Source organism: Lampris incognitus, chromosome 20 (genome assembly GCF_029633865.1).
Source record: "Lampris incognitus isolate fLamInc1 chromosome 20, fLamInc1.hap2, whole genome shotgun sequence".
Taxonomy (NCBI): domain Eukaryota; kingdom Metazoa; phylum Chordata; class Actinopteri; order Lampriformes; family Lampridae; genus Lampris; species Lampris incognitus.
Genome location: NC_079230.1, coordinates 32,593,652 through 32,610,473, shown reverse-complemented (window position 1 = coordinate 32,610,473; position 16,822 = coordinate 32,593,652). Strand labels below are relative to the sequence as shown.

Here is a 16,822-nt window from a genome sequence, read left to right as displayed (position 1 = left end):
TCAACAGATCACTGGAGCTGTGTGAAGTCCCCTCCTGCTTCAACAGCTCCACTATCATCCCAGTCCCAAAGAAACCCCGCATCACAGGATTAAATGACTACAGGCCCATTGCCTGGTCACGAAATCCTTCGAGACTGGTGTTGGCCCACCCGAAGGACATCACGGGCCCCCCGCTCGACCCCCTGTAGTTTGCCTACCAAGCAAACAGGTCAGTCAATGCTGCAGTCAACATGGGATTACACTATATCTTCCAACACCTTGACTCCCCAGGGACATATGCAAGGGTCCTGTTTGTGGACTTCAGCTCAGGGTTCAGCACCATCATCCCAGATATCCTCCACTCCACACTCACCCGGCTCACTGTTCCAGCCCCCATCTGCCAGTGGGTTAAAAACTTCCTGACAGACAGGAGGCAGCAGGTGAGGCTGGGGAAAAATCACATCCAGCACTTGAACAATCAGCAGTGGTGCCCCCCCCAGGGATGTGTGCTCTCCCCTCTACACAAATGACTGCACCTCAGGTGACCCATCTGTTAAACTCCTGAAGTCTGCAGACAACACAACCATCATCGGCCTTATCCGGGATGGTGACGAGTCTGCATAGAGACAGGAGGTTGGTCAGCTGGCCCTCTGGTGCGGTCATAACAACCTGGAGCTGAACACGCTCAAAACTGTGGAGATGACAGTGGACTTCAGGAGGAGCCCCCCTCCCCGCCCCCAACACTGCCCCCCCCCCATACTCAACAGCACAGTGTCTGGTGAAAACCTACATATCTCTGGGTTCCACAGTCTCCCAGGACCTAAGGTGGGCATCCAACATAGACACAATCATCAAAAAGGTCCAGCAGAGGATGTACTTTCTCTACCAGCTCAAGAAGTTCAACCTGCCTCAGGAACTTCTGATTCAGGTCTACACTGCAATAATCCAGTCTGTCCTCGGCACCTCCATCACTGTCTGGTTTGGATCGGCCACCAAACAGGACGGGGACAGACTACAACGGTGAGTTAAGTCTGCAGAGAAAACCATTGGTGCCAGCCTGTCCTCCATTCAGAACTTCTACACCTCCAGACTCAGGAAACGGGCAGGCAACATCACCGCAGACCCATCACACCCTGGTCACAACCTGTTCCAACTCCTCCCCTCTGGTAGGCGCTATAGAGCACTGTACCCCAAAACAACCAGATATAAAAACAGTTTCTTTCTGCAGGCTGTCATTCAAATGAACACTGTCAATACATCCAACCATGTAGTATATACTGTACATGTAGTATATACTGTACTGTACATGTTGTATATGCTGTACTGTACATGTAGTATATACTGTACTGTACATGTAGTATATACTGTACTGTACATGTTGTATATACTGTACTGTACATGTAATATATACTGTACTGTACATGTAATATATACTGTACTGTACATGCTGTATATACTGTACTGTACATGTAGTATATACTGTACTGTACATGTAGTATATATACTGTACTGTACATGTAGTATATACTGTACTGTACATGCAGTATATATTGTACTGTACATGCAGTATATATTGTACTGTACATGCAGTATATACTGTAATGTACATGTTGTTAATACTGTACTGTACTGCCTTTCCACTCTTCATCCTCTTCATAGCTGCCCTCACTTCCTCCTTGCTAATCCGCTGAACTTCCTGATCCACTATCCCTACATCATCCAACCTTCTCTCTCTCTCATTTTCTTCATTCATCAGCCCCTCAAAGTACTCCTTCCACCTTCTCAGCACACTCTCCTCGCTTGTCAGCACATTTCCATCTCTATCCTTGATCGCCCTAACTTGCTGCACATCCTTTGCAGCTCGGTCCCTCTGTCTAGCCAATCGGTACAAGTCCTTTTCTCCTTCCTTAGTGTCTAACCTGTCATACAACTCACCATACGCCTTTTCCTTTGCCTTTGCCACCTCTCTCTTTGCTTTACGCTGCATCTCCTTGTACTCCTGTCTACTTTCTTCATCTCTCTGACTATCCCACTTCTTCTTTGCCAACCTCTTCCTCTGTATACTTTGCTATATAGAGGAAGTATATTAGTGTATATATATGTATACTAGTATATACTGTACCGTACATGTAGTATATACTGTACCGTACATGTAGTATATACTGTACCGTACATGTAGTATATACTGCACTGTACTTGTTGTATATACTGTACTGTACATGTAGTATATACTGTGCTGTACATTGTACGGATACTGGTACACTCTGTCATGTCCATCTACCTCAGGCATGTATGTCAGTAAGCTGCTAACATGTATTTCAGCATCTCTGATATATTCTCGTCACCACTGCACCTTATCACCTCTTATTTCTCCTGTATAAGTCAGACCTTGTGTATATATCTGAAGACTGTTGTGTTGTAGTGTTGTTAAATCAAATCAAATCAAATCAATTTTATTTGTATAGCCCAATATCACAAATTACAAATTTGCCTCAGTGGGCTTAACAGCAACACAACATCCTGTCCTCAGACCCTCTCATCGGATAAGGAACAACTCCCTATTGTTATTCTATGTTCAGTACACTGAGAGAGCCATGGAACCACAGTCACATTCCAGGTAGTGAGAATCTACATAGCCAATAAACATGATTCTGATTCTTGTCAACAAAAGATCCAGTGGGATAATATTAGGGGTGTCCCGATCAAGTTTTTTGTTGCATCCGACCCGATCCAAGACATTTCACGTTGAGTATCTGCCGATACCAACTCCCAATCTGATGTTTATATTTTCCTATGTAATACAGTATCACAGTGAACGCCTTAGTAACGTTAAAGTTAGTCAACCAATCCAGTTTAGATGAGATATTCTCAGCAAATTAGTAGCCTCGCACAAAGAAACAAAATAGCACCAAATCTGTTCATTGTCTTGATGCTCAATAATGCAGGAAAGGAAATCCCAGAAAGGTGAATCAGCTCATCTGGACACAACATTTAGTGGGAGAAACGTTTCCTCACTCGACTAAGTAACTTCATCAGTCTCAGCTGACTGCAGGTGTCCCCACCCTTATACACAATACAGTGGCACAACGACTGAAACCGACACAGTTGCGTCACAACCGAAACCAGCGACCAGTTTGATATGCAGATGGCCATGACCATTAACTAGAGTTACAATGGCCACGTATACTATTCACTGAGGATTGGGGAATAGTTGCAATCACAGCATTGTAAGATGGTGACAGATGTACTCTTCTTAGGTGTAATCCCAGTCTGTCTGCACCTGAGGCTGAATCTCAGGTGGTTGCTGTAGTCTGTCATCTTATGCACCGTCTCATACAAGTTGAGTCAAAATGTCTTGTTACACGCTCAGTTTGTTCTCTGCACTGAACCCATCCAACTGTATAGGAGCAGTGGGCAGCTGTGGTGCAGCGCCCGGGGACCGACTCCATTTCTTTTTCCTGTTGCCTTGCTCAGGGGAGCAGGCAGGAGTATTAACCCTAACATGCATGTCTTTCTGATGGTGGGAGGAAACTGGAGCACCTGTAGGAAACCCACACAGACACCGGGAGAACACGCCAACTCCACACAGAAAGAACCTGGGATGGGGTGCCCTGGTGGGTCACCTGGTAGAGTGTGTACCACATAAGGCTGAGTCCTTACTGCAGCAGCCTGGGTTGGAATCCAGCCTGGGCTCTTTGCTGCATGTCATCCCCTCTCTCTTTCCTGTCTCTCTGGACTATCGCTATCATATAAAGGCAGAAAACGCTAAAAAAATAATCTTTAAGAAATAAAATTAGAAAGGACCTGGGATTCGAACCCGGGACCTTCTTGTCGTTAGCCAACAGTGCTAACCACTGGGCCACCGCAGCGGCGTCAAAACAACGGAATTAATATCGAAAACAACAGTTGTTAAAAAACTTTATAAAAACTGACTGAAGTACACTGCAAAGAGAAATATATGAACTCCTACTTCTCTGAGTGACTTCTTCTCAGGTGCGTTACTACAGTACTGGCCATCTTCTCAGGTGCATTACTACAGTACTGGCCATCTTCTCAGGTGCATTACTACAGTACTGGCCATCTTCTCAGGTGCATTACTATAGTACTGGCCATCTCCTCAGGTGCATTACTACAGTACTGGCCATCTCCTCAGGTGCATTACTACAGTACTGGCCGTCTCCTCAGGTGCATTACTACAGTACTGGCCGTCTTCTCAGGTGCATTACTACAGTACTGGCCATCTTCTCAGGTGCATTACTACAGTACTGGCCATCTCCTCAGGTGCATTACTACAGTACTGGCCATCTTCTCAGGTGCATTACTACAGTACTGGCCGTCTCCTCAGGTGCATTACTACAGTACTGGCCGTCTTCTCAGGTGCATTACTACAGTACTGGCCATCTTCTCAGGTGCATTACTATAGTACTGGCCATCTCCTCAGGTGCATTACTACAGTACTGGCCATCTTCTCAGGTACATTACTACAGTACTGGCCATCTCCTCAGGTGCATTACTACAGTACTGGCCATCTTCTCAGGTGCATTACTACAGTACTGGCCGTCTCCTCAGGTGCATTACTACAGTACTGGCCATCTTCTCAGGTGCATTACTACAGTACTGGCCATCTTCTCAGGTGCATTACTATAGTACTGGCCATCTCCTCAGGTGCATTACTACAGTACTGGCCATCTTCTCAGGTGCATTACTACAGTACTGGCCATCTCCTCAGGTGCATTACTACAGTACTGGCCATCTTCTCAGGTGCATTACTATAGTACTGGCCATCTCCTCAGGTGCATTACTACAGTACTGGCCATCTCCTCAGGTGCATTACTACAGTACTGGCCATCTTCTCAGGTGCATTACTATAGTACTGGCCATCTCCTCAGGTGCATTACTACAGTACTGGCCATCTTCTCAGGTGCATTACTACAGTACTGGCCATCTTCTCAGGTGCATTACTACAGTACTGGCCATCTTCTCAGGTGCATTACTACAGTACTGGCCATCTTCTCAGGTGCATTACTACAGTACTGGCCGTCTTCTCAGGTGCATTACTACAGTACTGGCCATCTCCTCAGGTGCATTACTACAGTACTGGCCATCTTCTCAGGTGCATTACTACAGTACTGGCCGTCTTCTCAGGTGCATTACTACAGTACTGGCCATCTCCTCAGGTGCATTACTACAGTACTGGCCGTCTTCTCAGGTGCATTACTACAGTACTGGCCATCTTCTCAGGTGCATTACTACAGTACTGGCCGTACTGACAGTAGCTTGGTTACTCCTCCTCATGAAACACTAGCACTGCAGACTGAAACCGGCTGTTGAGCTGCTTTCATTTTGCAATGTAAAGAAGTTCCACACTGCAGACACTTAAGCTGCTTGTTTCTGACTTTTTAAAACACTGCCTCACTGCTACAAACTGTGGATGTGGTTAGTTCTGGAAACCTGGACACAACGCAATGGGCTGTTTACCACACCTATATGACTGCTGGCGCAGACGGAGTGAAAGGGGGCAAAATAGACAAAGGATCTGAGTTTGATTACGCTTAATATCGCCGATACTAATGGATGAAAACACGCCTATCTCAGCCAGGTTGGGACTACTACTACTACTACTACTTCTATGCCCAATCAAGTGCAGTTGAGACGTGGTAAAATTGTTCTTAACTAACGTCGACAAAATGGAAAAACAGGTCAAAGCCTGACTGATGATGTCATGGTGTTTCCTCACCCATGAAGGATAAATCTGAATGCATTTTCATCACGTTCTTGTACATGAATTGAAATGACAAAGTGCTTCTGATTCTGATTTCTGATATTCTGGTACCATACAAAATTATGTCTCACAAAAAAAGTTATGTTTCACTGACTCTTTATGAATAAATTAAAAAGTAAAATAATAGTGCTTGCATCAGTATTCAACCACTTGTGCTCTGAAAGCTCAAAGTTTACAAAATGACAAATTATTCCTAAAACAAACTCAGGTTAACACAATGGGACATAATTAGCGTGCACCTGTAAGATGTTAAAGTAACGGTCTGGTTTATGGTATAAATACCTCTCTGTGTAAAGTTCATTAGCCGGGCATGCACTCCATCAGAAAATGAAGCCAAAGCAGCAGAATACTGAAGTAAGAGATAAAGTGATTAAAATGCAGAAGGCGGGAAAGGGACACAAAACAATATCCAAGTGTTTGGATGTCCCAGGAACACTGTTGGATCCACTGTCAGAAAGTGGAAGCTGTATCACACCACCCAGACACTTTGTAGGACAGGCTGTCCCTCAAAGCTAAGTGTCCGAGCAAGACGTTGGCTGGTGAGGAAAGCCACATATGATCCTGCAGTCACTCTGAAGGAGCTCCAGAGGTCAGTGGCTGAAACTGCAGTAAATGTGCATGAGTCAACCATATCACGGCTCTCCATAAATCTGGCCTGTATGGGAGGGTGCAAGAAAGAAGCCGTTGCTCAAAACTATGCATATAGAAGCACGGTTGGAGTTTGCTACCAAGCCTGAGAGAGACCCAGTTAGGATGTGGGTAAAGGTTTTGTGGTCAGATGAGATGAAAGTTGAGCTTTTAGGCCAAACCTCAAAGCGTTATGTGGTGCAAACCTAACACTGCTCAAGTTCTAAAAGAACACCCCCCCCTACTGTGAAGCAGGGTGGCAGCAGCATAAAGTTATGGGGTTGCTTTTCATCTGCAGACACTGGGAACCTTGTTCACAGTGAGGGAAGAATGGATGGCGCTAAATACAGGGAATATGGACGAAAACCTGTTGCAGTCTGCCATAAAACTGAAGCTCGGGAGAGGTTCACCTTCCAGCAGGACGATGATCCTAAGCAAAAATGGCATGGCTCAGCAACAAAAAGGTGAAGGTTTTGGAGCAGCCAAGTCAAAGTCCAGACCTCAACCCCATTGAAAATATGTGGCACAGACTGAAAATCGCAGTCCAGAGGTTCCATCCCACCAACCTGAAAGACCTGTACAAATTCTGCCAAGAAGAATGGGTAACAGTTACTCCAGAGGAACGTCAAAGCTTGTACATACTTACCCCAAGAGAATCATGGCTGTTACTGCAATAAAAGGGTACTCTACAAAGTACTGGTATGTGGGGGTTGAATACTTATGCAAGCGCTACATTTTAGTTTTTAATTTATGAATAAAAAGTCAGTGAAACATAACTTGTGTTGGCTGTGGGAACATGCTGTTAGAGCTTATGGGTTCACAACAACAATATTGATCAGCAACAGATGTGTGAGTATCTTTTATAATCCAGACATTACTGATGACTGTCAAGTGGGCTGAATACTTTTGCAAAGCACTGTACTTGGCTGTCACAAAAATAAGGCTACTTTTTTTTCTGAAAATTAGTGGACTTCTTTGAGCTACAAGGTTTTCAACTGACAGCAATATGCAATAGGTTGATCTTCTTAAGAAAAATTATTTGTGGCCTACAAATGCTTCTATTACGGCCTTACCTTGTCTGGCACGGAATCCATGACAAGGTCACCATACATATTCATGACCTGAAAAAGACAAAAACAATGAACGGTGATGCCACATGAAAGAACATTTCTTTACTTCCTTTGCCTCGATGAAAGCTGTCTAGAGCAAATGCTCAGAAACAAATCGAAATGTTGCAGTCATGGAAGAGTTCCTTTTAAAAGGGCGTGACATTTTTGTACGCAATGTCCAGCTGGGGACTGGGGGGATTCTCCGCAATTTGAGCTAAAATGGTTTTGGCTCTATTCATCTTAAAATTAAAAACAAAGAATGGCAACAAATATTTCAACATGTTGTGCGGTTATTGAGCAGCTTTCTCTGGATGAAAGGCCTCTACTACTTAAAATAGGACTGACTTGGGCAAACACAGCAAAGGCTTACTTTAAGGTCCTTTTATTACGTCGCACATTTTTAAGCCTGGTATTCCACCAGGTGCACAGGCAACAAGCCATTGCAAAATCAAGTCCATTTTGACATCACACTGGGAGGTGACGGATCAAATCCCGTCCTTTTCTTCAGTCTTCTTACTCATGTCATTGTACTTAAGCAGATAAACGTCATGGCAATAAAGTGGCTGCTCCATGGCAACAACGTTTCTGACCCATTCAACCAACTGTCAGACAACGCTTGTCACATAGAAGTGAAAGTTTGGTCTGCAGCGGTCCATTCCGTTGCCTCCCAACACGGGGATCGCTGGTTTGAATCCTTGTGTTGCCTCTGGCTTGGTCGTGACATCCCTACAGACACAATTGGCCGTGTCTGTGGGTGGGAAGCCAAATGTGGGTATGTGTCCTGGTCGCTGCACTAGCGCCTCCTCTGGTCGGTCGGGGCGCCTGTTCGGGGGGGGAGGGGGAACTGGGCGGAATAGGGTGATCCTCCCACGCGCTACGTGCTCCTGGCGAAACTCCTCAATGTCAGGTGAAAAGAAGCAGCTGGTGACTCCACATGTATGGGAGGAGGCATGTGGTAGTCTGCAGCCCTCCCCGGATCAGCAGAGAGGGTGGAGCAGAGACCGGGACGGCTCGGAAAATAGGGTAATTGGCCGGGTACAATTGTGCAGAAAGAGGGGGGAAAAGCCAACAAAAAGAGAGAGAGAGAGAGAGAGAAGTAGAAGTTTGGTTTGGTGAAGCAGTTTAGAGGAAAAACCATCAAACCATCTTCTAAATCACTCCATACTGATGCAGCTATGAGAACTAGCAATGAGCAGTACCTTGCAATAACAAAAAAAACAAAAAAACAAAAAAAAGTGTAATAAACTTATCTGGTAACTGAAGAGCCGTAAGACGCAGACAACTATCTGACGACTAATTGTGCAAGCACATATACACAAACAAGCACTGAGTGATAGTTTCATTTTCATGACCAATAGAAAGCTCCTTATAGACTGATCAGAGTCAGGAGAAGCAGCTTGCTGAAAGAAAGAAAACAGAAAACATAGCTGGCTGGACATGTTTTAATATCAGGCTGTCCAGCCAGCAGCTGGGTGTGTAAAACACACTGCTTTTGGTGTGCCCCCCCCCCCCCCCCCAGAGCCACTGAGGTCTAGCTAGATAAGCAGTGCAGGCTGCACAGCATCGGCGGGCTGCTTCGCAGGAAAGACGTGCTTAGTGCAACAGACAGGGTTAGGTCAGTGGGAGATACCTGGTCATTGAGCCAGTTCTGTCCATACAACGTGCTGAGGTCATCCATGGTCAGGACGTGGCGTTTGTAGTTGACACGGAATGTTCGCACCAGTGCAGTGCCCGATGACCGCTGAAAGGACTGAATTACATGTTGCACCACCGCTTTCCTGAGGAGGACACATCACACACACCCGGCAATTTCATTTGTTCGCTTTGATCCCAGTTACATCATCATAAATGAAAACACTACCCCACCTTCTGTGAGAGTGTGACTCGTAATATGTTTGGATTTGAAATGTGGATTTGCCCTCTCTTTGTCGAAGCATCGCCGTAAGAAATATAAACCGTAGGAGCGAAACAGTTCTGTGCTGTAGCACCAGCCAGCCGAATTCTGGCTTTGCCATTACTGACCCCCTCCTAAACTCTGGTACGACTGATATCACTGTCTTTCAACACCAGACCGACCAAGCAGTCATTTTGAAGATTCTGGATTTTCACAGTTTAATAACTTTTGGGGGGGGGGGTCCAGACCTGACACTCCATGAATTCTCCTAAAATTGTATATATTTGCATTAAAATTAGTTTCAGATCTATTGCACACAAAAACAAGTTATGATAAGCTCTACCTAAAACGACCATGGGTGGTCAAAATGGCCACTCGTAATGTGTGCGTGATGGTGGGTGTCATGTCGGCATTGATGACGTGTGTTGGTCGCATCATTTCCTTCGGCAAGTTCATTGCTGTGTCCTAGAAACACACTAGCGCCCTCCAGTGCAGACAAATAGTCTAAACTTGATGAGGGATGATGTCCAACATGTCTAGTTACAGACGCCGCTACAGACGCACCATGACTACCACCGAGGCGCTGCAGTATTTACGGGCGTTGGACAGCGGCCATTTTAAATTGTTTAAAAATAGTCCTAAAGTTGTTAACATGGTAATGTTGGTGTCAGTTAGTTTCTTAACAGACACACTGACACATGTAATGCATTAATATCTCTACTGGGTATTTACCTTGACACAATATAGAGTTTAAAACCCGCGGCGGTCATTGGGAATTGGCTATCCACAATGTCATCACAAGAGTGTCTACGCACTTCTGGATGACAAGGGTGCATAGCTTGTTATCAGTACACCCAGAAACAACCGTCCTGCAACAAAACCACAGCAGCAACCAAAACCAACAAGAACAATGAGTGTTTGTGCCAAAGAGTTCATCACTTTGCTTGAGAAAAACTGTGGAATTCATGGCATCTCACCCCTGAGAGACATCAGCACTCCCTCACTTTGGGACCGCTCAGCCATCCTACGTGAGGGCTCATTTTACACGGGTGGGTTGTTCTAGTAACAATGTTTCAGACCTGACCGTTCTTAAACGTCAATGCGAAAGCAGCGGTGTGTGGTTGGTCGTTCTGAGCGTTAATCAAAAGACCTTTTCTGGGGCGTCTGGGTAGCATAGCAGTCTATTCCATTGCCTGCCAACATGGGGATCGCCGGGTCGAATCCCCGTGTTGCCTCCGGCTCGGTCGGGCGTCCCTACAGACGCAATTGGCTGTGTCTGCGGGTGGGAAGCCGGATGTGGGTATCTGTCCTGGTCGCTGCATTAGCGCCTCCTCTGGTCGGTCGGGGCGCCTGCTCGGGGGGAGGGGCTGGGGGGAATAGCGTGATCCTCCCACGCACTACGTCCCCTAGGAGAAACTCCTCACTGTCAGGTGAAAAGAAGCGGCTGGTGACTCCACACGTATTGGAGGAGGCATGTGGTAGTCTGCAGCCCTCCCCGGATCAGCAGAGGGGGCGGAGCAGAGACCGGGACGGCTCAGAAGGGTGGGGTAATTGGCCGGATACAATTGGGGAGAAAAAGGGGGGGGGGACCTTTTCCGGTCAAAGTAGGTGACTTGAACCCATAAAAGGGTACTGTGGATCAGACTATGCCGCTAGTCAAAAGTCTGGCTATGCAGCAGGATTAATAACAGCTCTCGTGTCTTTCGGTTGTGTCCCTCGGTTTATAAAAGCTCTGGTTAACATCGGGTCTCAGAACTAAACAGACAGAACAGAATGAAATGGGTCTAATTCCCCAGTTCTCAGTCACTGCAGGCTCATTGAAAATGTGCTCATTTTAGAAACCCCGGAGAAGGTTGTATTAAGGAGTTGTGGGGCAACAACACTTAAACAGTATTAACTCGTATCATCTGCTCAGTGGACAACATTGGTTGCAATTTACCCCCCCCAAACACCTCAGGGGTGTTTTCTTATCAGAGCTTCTGGTGTAGACCTGGGTCTGTTTGACCATAAAGTTCAGGTCATTTGATTGGTGTGAAACTTTTTTCCTTTGGAAGCCAAGGAATCGAACTCAAGTCCATTTAAAAAGTGTGGTCTAGAGCCCGCTTCATGCAAACCGCAGTGCCGTCCAGGATCGGTATGAAAGCGATCTGGTTTCATGTGACGAAATGAACTGCAAGTATGGCAGAAATGTACATGTAGTGTGTAATGTACAGCTAACTCTGGGCAGCAGCAGGTCCACTGACGACCTCTCCTACATGTGTGAGAATGCACCGCCAGTAATGGCAGCAAATGCATTTCTCGGTAGTGCCCGTCTCCTCAAAGACCACGTCCAGCTACTGCACGAGCGGGTGCACCGTACAGTGTCACTGGTTCACATCATCCTGCCTGTGGCAGCAGAATCAGCAGAAGCCCTGCCAAAACTGTGAGGGGATAATGTTTTCCATCTTTAGCTCAGACCAAGCGCACGCTCCTGCAACCCTCGTTGCCTGGCAATGCTGGTAAACAAGCGGCTGCCGGTTGATGATGAACGTATTATGCAGATGTACCCTGGTTAAGGCCCTGACACCGCAGGCCCACGATCGGCCCTCGGCCAACGTCGGGCCGTCAGTGAGCATCTGTGACCCTAGTTTTTGTAGCGTGTCCCGCACCGTCGGCACTAGTCGGACCCCTGTCGGTAGCTTTCGGCCGATTCAGCACGTTGAATGGGCGGAGCCCGCCGGTGAGAGAGGTCACTCTGATTGGCTGCTCAGCTCAGCGAATCAGTGCAGAACGTACACGCTAGCTGGCCGTCAGCTGTAGTCTTTGCGGTGTGTTCAAGTGCCACTTTTTGGCCCGGACGGCAGGCGAGGTGAGGTGACACGACAGTCGGCCCTCGTCGCCACTCGTCGGTATGGCGTGTCTGGGCCTTTAGAAGCGATAGACTCCAGTGTGAAAGCGGACCATCAGAGGCAGGGGAGAGGAGGCCAGAACAACTCCAGACTCCAGTTAACAGACCAAATGTGAAAGCCCTTCAGAAATCCAGGCACCTGCTTCCCATCCTGGCTATAACGTAGCCTATTCCAGTGTCTCGCCGCCATAAAGCCGATATCCAAAGATAACAACTACAACGAGCGGCCACAATAACCGCCTTTCCACAACCAGGGGCCCTAATCAACAACTTAACTGCCCCCCAAAACTCCATCTCTTTCTTCCACAGCCAACCACATGAACACAGACCGTCTGTGGCCACTGGCACTGAGCACTCATGCCACACAACCATTGTGAGTCTTCTTCTTCATCAACCCCAGACACGCTATATAGACAGCAAACATGTATCTGCATTTATCTGTCACAAATTTAAAAGCATCTGAGAAAATATTTCAAATACACACACCAAATTAATACGATCGATCGATACGATCGATACGACCATGATCATTTTGTGTGTAAATATCCCTCTGGACTCCAAGGCGATATCGTTACACATGTACCCGACACATCTCAACTTGAGGATTAAAGAATACACATGTACTGATTTTGGTGTACTGCAGGCAAAACCACGGACAGCTTTGACCTGGAAGAACACCGTTGCCCCTACAACACGTACTCGGGTTAAGAATAGGGCGCCACCGTATGTCAACAGAGAGAATAACGCATGCCTTGAAAAACAAAACGGGTGTTTATGAAGGAATCTGGAAACCATTCGTTGATTTTATAAAAGATGGAGATATAGGGGAGCTCTTACAGGAGGGCAACTGAGGACAGGGTACTGGAAGATGTGAGGGGCAGACTCCACAAGGGGATGGAGGCACGTTTGGAAATGTTGTTGCAATGATGTAATTTTTTTGTCTGTGTATATCTTTATTTTGTTAGCGGTACCACTGAATTGTGCGATTGATTTTGTCCTGTTTTTATTCATTTTGGCTCTAAACACAAGGGGGATGTTAAGAGAGAACAAGTGGGTGTTGGGGGGGTGGGGGCATGTCTTGTTGGTTTGTCAAAGTTAACATTTGTAGTGTAATTTGTTGCCCAATGATGCTGACTTTACTGATTTTTGTCTTTATTGATTTTTCATCGTACAATGTAAAATCAATACATTGTTAAAAAAAAATAATATATATATATACATACAATATATATACACACCAAATATGTGTTTCCATAAGTGTGACACCATTAACGATGTCACTGTGACAGTGGAATACCCACAAGGGAACACGGATCAATGCACAGAAAGAAGAGCACAACCTACATAATCGTGAGAGTTGTGTTGGTGTGTTGGTGTGTGTGTGTGTGTGTGTTGGTGTGTGTGTGTGTGTGTTGGTGTGTGTGTGTGTGTGTGCGTGTCAAACCTGTGTGGCTGTGAGAAGTTCTCACTGAAGATGTCTTGAAGCGTCTGAACAATGTCATCTACATGAATGGGTATCAAGCTGCCGTACTGCTGTAAAGACTCCTCCAGAATGCCTGCAGACAGAACAACACACAGGAAGTTTCATCAAGCGCCACATGTGGAACCTGAGCTGCTGCTCAGGTTCAGCATATTCACAGGGGGGGGGGGGGGGAGGGGGGGGAGAAGGCCCAAACATCAGCACTCCACTGCTTCTGTCTTACAAAGCTAAACTACGGATCACGTAATGAGCACCATCACTACACCTACCACAACTACACCTACCACAACTACAAGTACCATCACTACACCTACCACAACTACACCTACCACAACTACACCTACCACAACTACAAGTACCATCACTACACCTACCACCACTACACCTACCACAACTACACCTACCACAACTACACCTACCACCACTACACCTACCATCACTAAACCTACCACAACTACACCTACCACCACTACACCTACCACAACTACACCTACCATCACTAAACCTACCACAACTACACCTACCACAACTACACCAACCACAACTACACCTACCACCACTACACCTACCATCACTAAACCTACCACAACTACACCTACCATCACTAAACCTACCACAACTACACCTACCACAACTACACCTACCATCACTAAACCTACCACAACTACACCTACCACAACTACACCTACCATCACTAAACCTACCACAACTACACCTACCATCACTAAACCTACCACAACTACACCTACCACCACTACACCTACCACAACTACACCTACCATCACTAAACCTACCACAACTACACCTACCACAACTACACCTACCACCACTACACCTACCATCACTACACCTACCACCACTACACCTACCATCACTAAACCTACCACAACTACACCTACCACAACTACACCTACCACAACTACACCTACCATCACTAAACCTACCACAACTACACCTACCACCACTACACCTACATCACTAAACCTACCACAACTACACCTACCACAACTACACCTACCACAACTACACCTACCACAACTACACCTACCACAACTACAAGTACCACCACTACAAGTACCACAACCAAACCTACCACCACTACAAGTACCACAACTACAAGTACCACAACTACACCTACCACCACTAAACCTACCACAACTACAAGTACCATCACTAAACCTACCACAACTACAAGTACCATCACTAAACCTACCACAACTACAAGTACCATCACTAAACCTACCACAACTACAAGTACCATCACTAAACCTACCACAACTACAAGTACCATCACTACAAGTACCACAACTACAAGTACCATCACTAAACCTACCACAACTACAAGTACCATCACTAAACCTACCACAACTACAATTACCATCATTAAACCTACCACAACTACAAGTACCACCACCAAACCTACCACAACTACAAGTACCACCACTAAACCTACCACAACTACAAGTACCATCACTAAACCTAGCACAACTACAAGTACCATCACTAAACCTACCACAACTACAAGTACCACAACTACAAGTACCATCACTAAACCTACCACAACTACAAGTACCATCACTAAACCTACCACAACTACAAGTACCATCACTAAACCTACCACAACTACAAGTACCACCACCAAACCTACCACAACTACAAGTACCACCACTAAACCTACCACAACTACAAGTACCACAACTACAAGTACCATCACTAAACCTACCACAACTACAAGTACCACCACCAAACCTACCACAACTACAAGTACTACCACCAAACCTACCACAACTACAAGTACCATCACTAAACCTACCACAACTACAAGTACCATCACTACAAGTACCACAACTACAAGTACCATCACTAAACCTACCACAACTACAAGTACCACAACTACAAGTACCATCACTAAACCTACCACAACTAAAAGTACCACCACTAAACGTACCACAACTACAAGTACCACCACTAAACGTACCACAACTAAAAGTACCACAACTACAAGTACCATCACTAAACCTACCACAACTACAAGTACCACAACTACAAGTACCATCACTAAACCTACCACAACTACAAGTACCACCACCAAACCTACCACAACTACAAGCACCACAACTACAAGTACCATCACTAAACCTACCACAACTACAAGTACCACCACCAAACCTACCACAACTACAAGTACCACCACTAAACCTACCACAACTACAAGTACCACAACTACAAGTACCATCACTAAACCTACCACAACTACAAGTACCACCACCAAACCTACCACAACTACAAGTACTACCACCAAACCTACCACAACTACAAGTACCATCACTAAACCTACCACAACTACAAGTACCATCACTACAAGTACCACAACTACAAGTACCATCACTAAACCTACCACAACTACAAGTACCACAACTACAAGTACCATCACTAAACCTACCACAACTAAAAGTACCACCACTAAACGTACCACCACTACAAGTACCACCACTAAACGTACCACAACTAAACGTACCACAACTACAAGTACCACAACTAAAATGAGACAGTGCAGCTTGTTTGTAAGAGTAAAGCCTCCTACAGACTGGGTGGTGTCAGCAGTCCTGTCGGGTCCCTGCGGGCCACACTGTGTGATGTGGGTCCAATACACCTGGTACCACATCAAGTGTGATGTGTGTAGACTACCATGACAACACTACTGACTCACAGCCTACCACACAAGTCCAGAAAAACGTCATCAGCGAGCGCCGCATCAGCGTGTCATCAATCTACGCCGCTGGAAGAGCAACATGACACCAAGCAGGAAGCCAGTTGGTCAGCGCGTCACTTCCTGCTGCATTTCTATTGGTTGTTAGGAGACATGCAGCTGGCAGCAGCAGTCACGCTGTGAGACGGTCGTCCTACATTTCTGGCCCTGTCACACTTTTGTCCCAGGTTGTCTTCGGTCACAAGACCGTCATAACGGCCGTCTTTGAACCCGTCTCACAGTGAACCTGTCTCACAGTGAACCCGTCTCAAGGTGAACCTGTCTCACAGTGAACCTGTCTCACAGGGAACCTGT

The 16,822-nt window shown here is 46.0% G+C and overlaps 1 protein-coding gene across 1 annotated transcript in view; it reads right to left on the bottom strand.

Moving 5' to 3' along the window:
• senp3b (SUMO specific peptidase 3b) overlaps positions 1 to 16,822 on the bottom strand; it is a 48,380-nt gene that overhangs the window by 8,939 nt on the left and 22,619 nt on the right. Inside the window, exons 5-7 of the mRNA XM_056300761.1 lie at positions 13,723 to 13,834; positions 9,128 to 9,275; positions 7,462 to 7,509 (exon numbers count right to left, since the gene is read on the bottom strand). Of these exons, the coding sequence (XP_056156736.1) occupies positions 7,462 to 7,509; positions 9,128 to 9,275; positions 13,723 to 13,834 (308 nt within the window). The remainder of the gene's footprint in view (positions 1 to 7,461; positions 7,510 to 9,127; positions 9,276 to 13,722; positions 13,835 to 16,822) is intronic.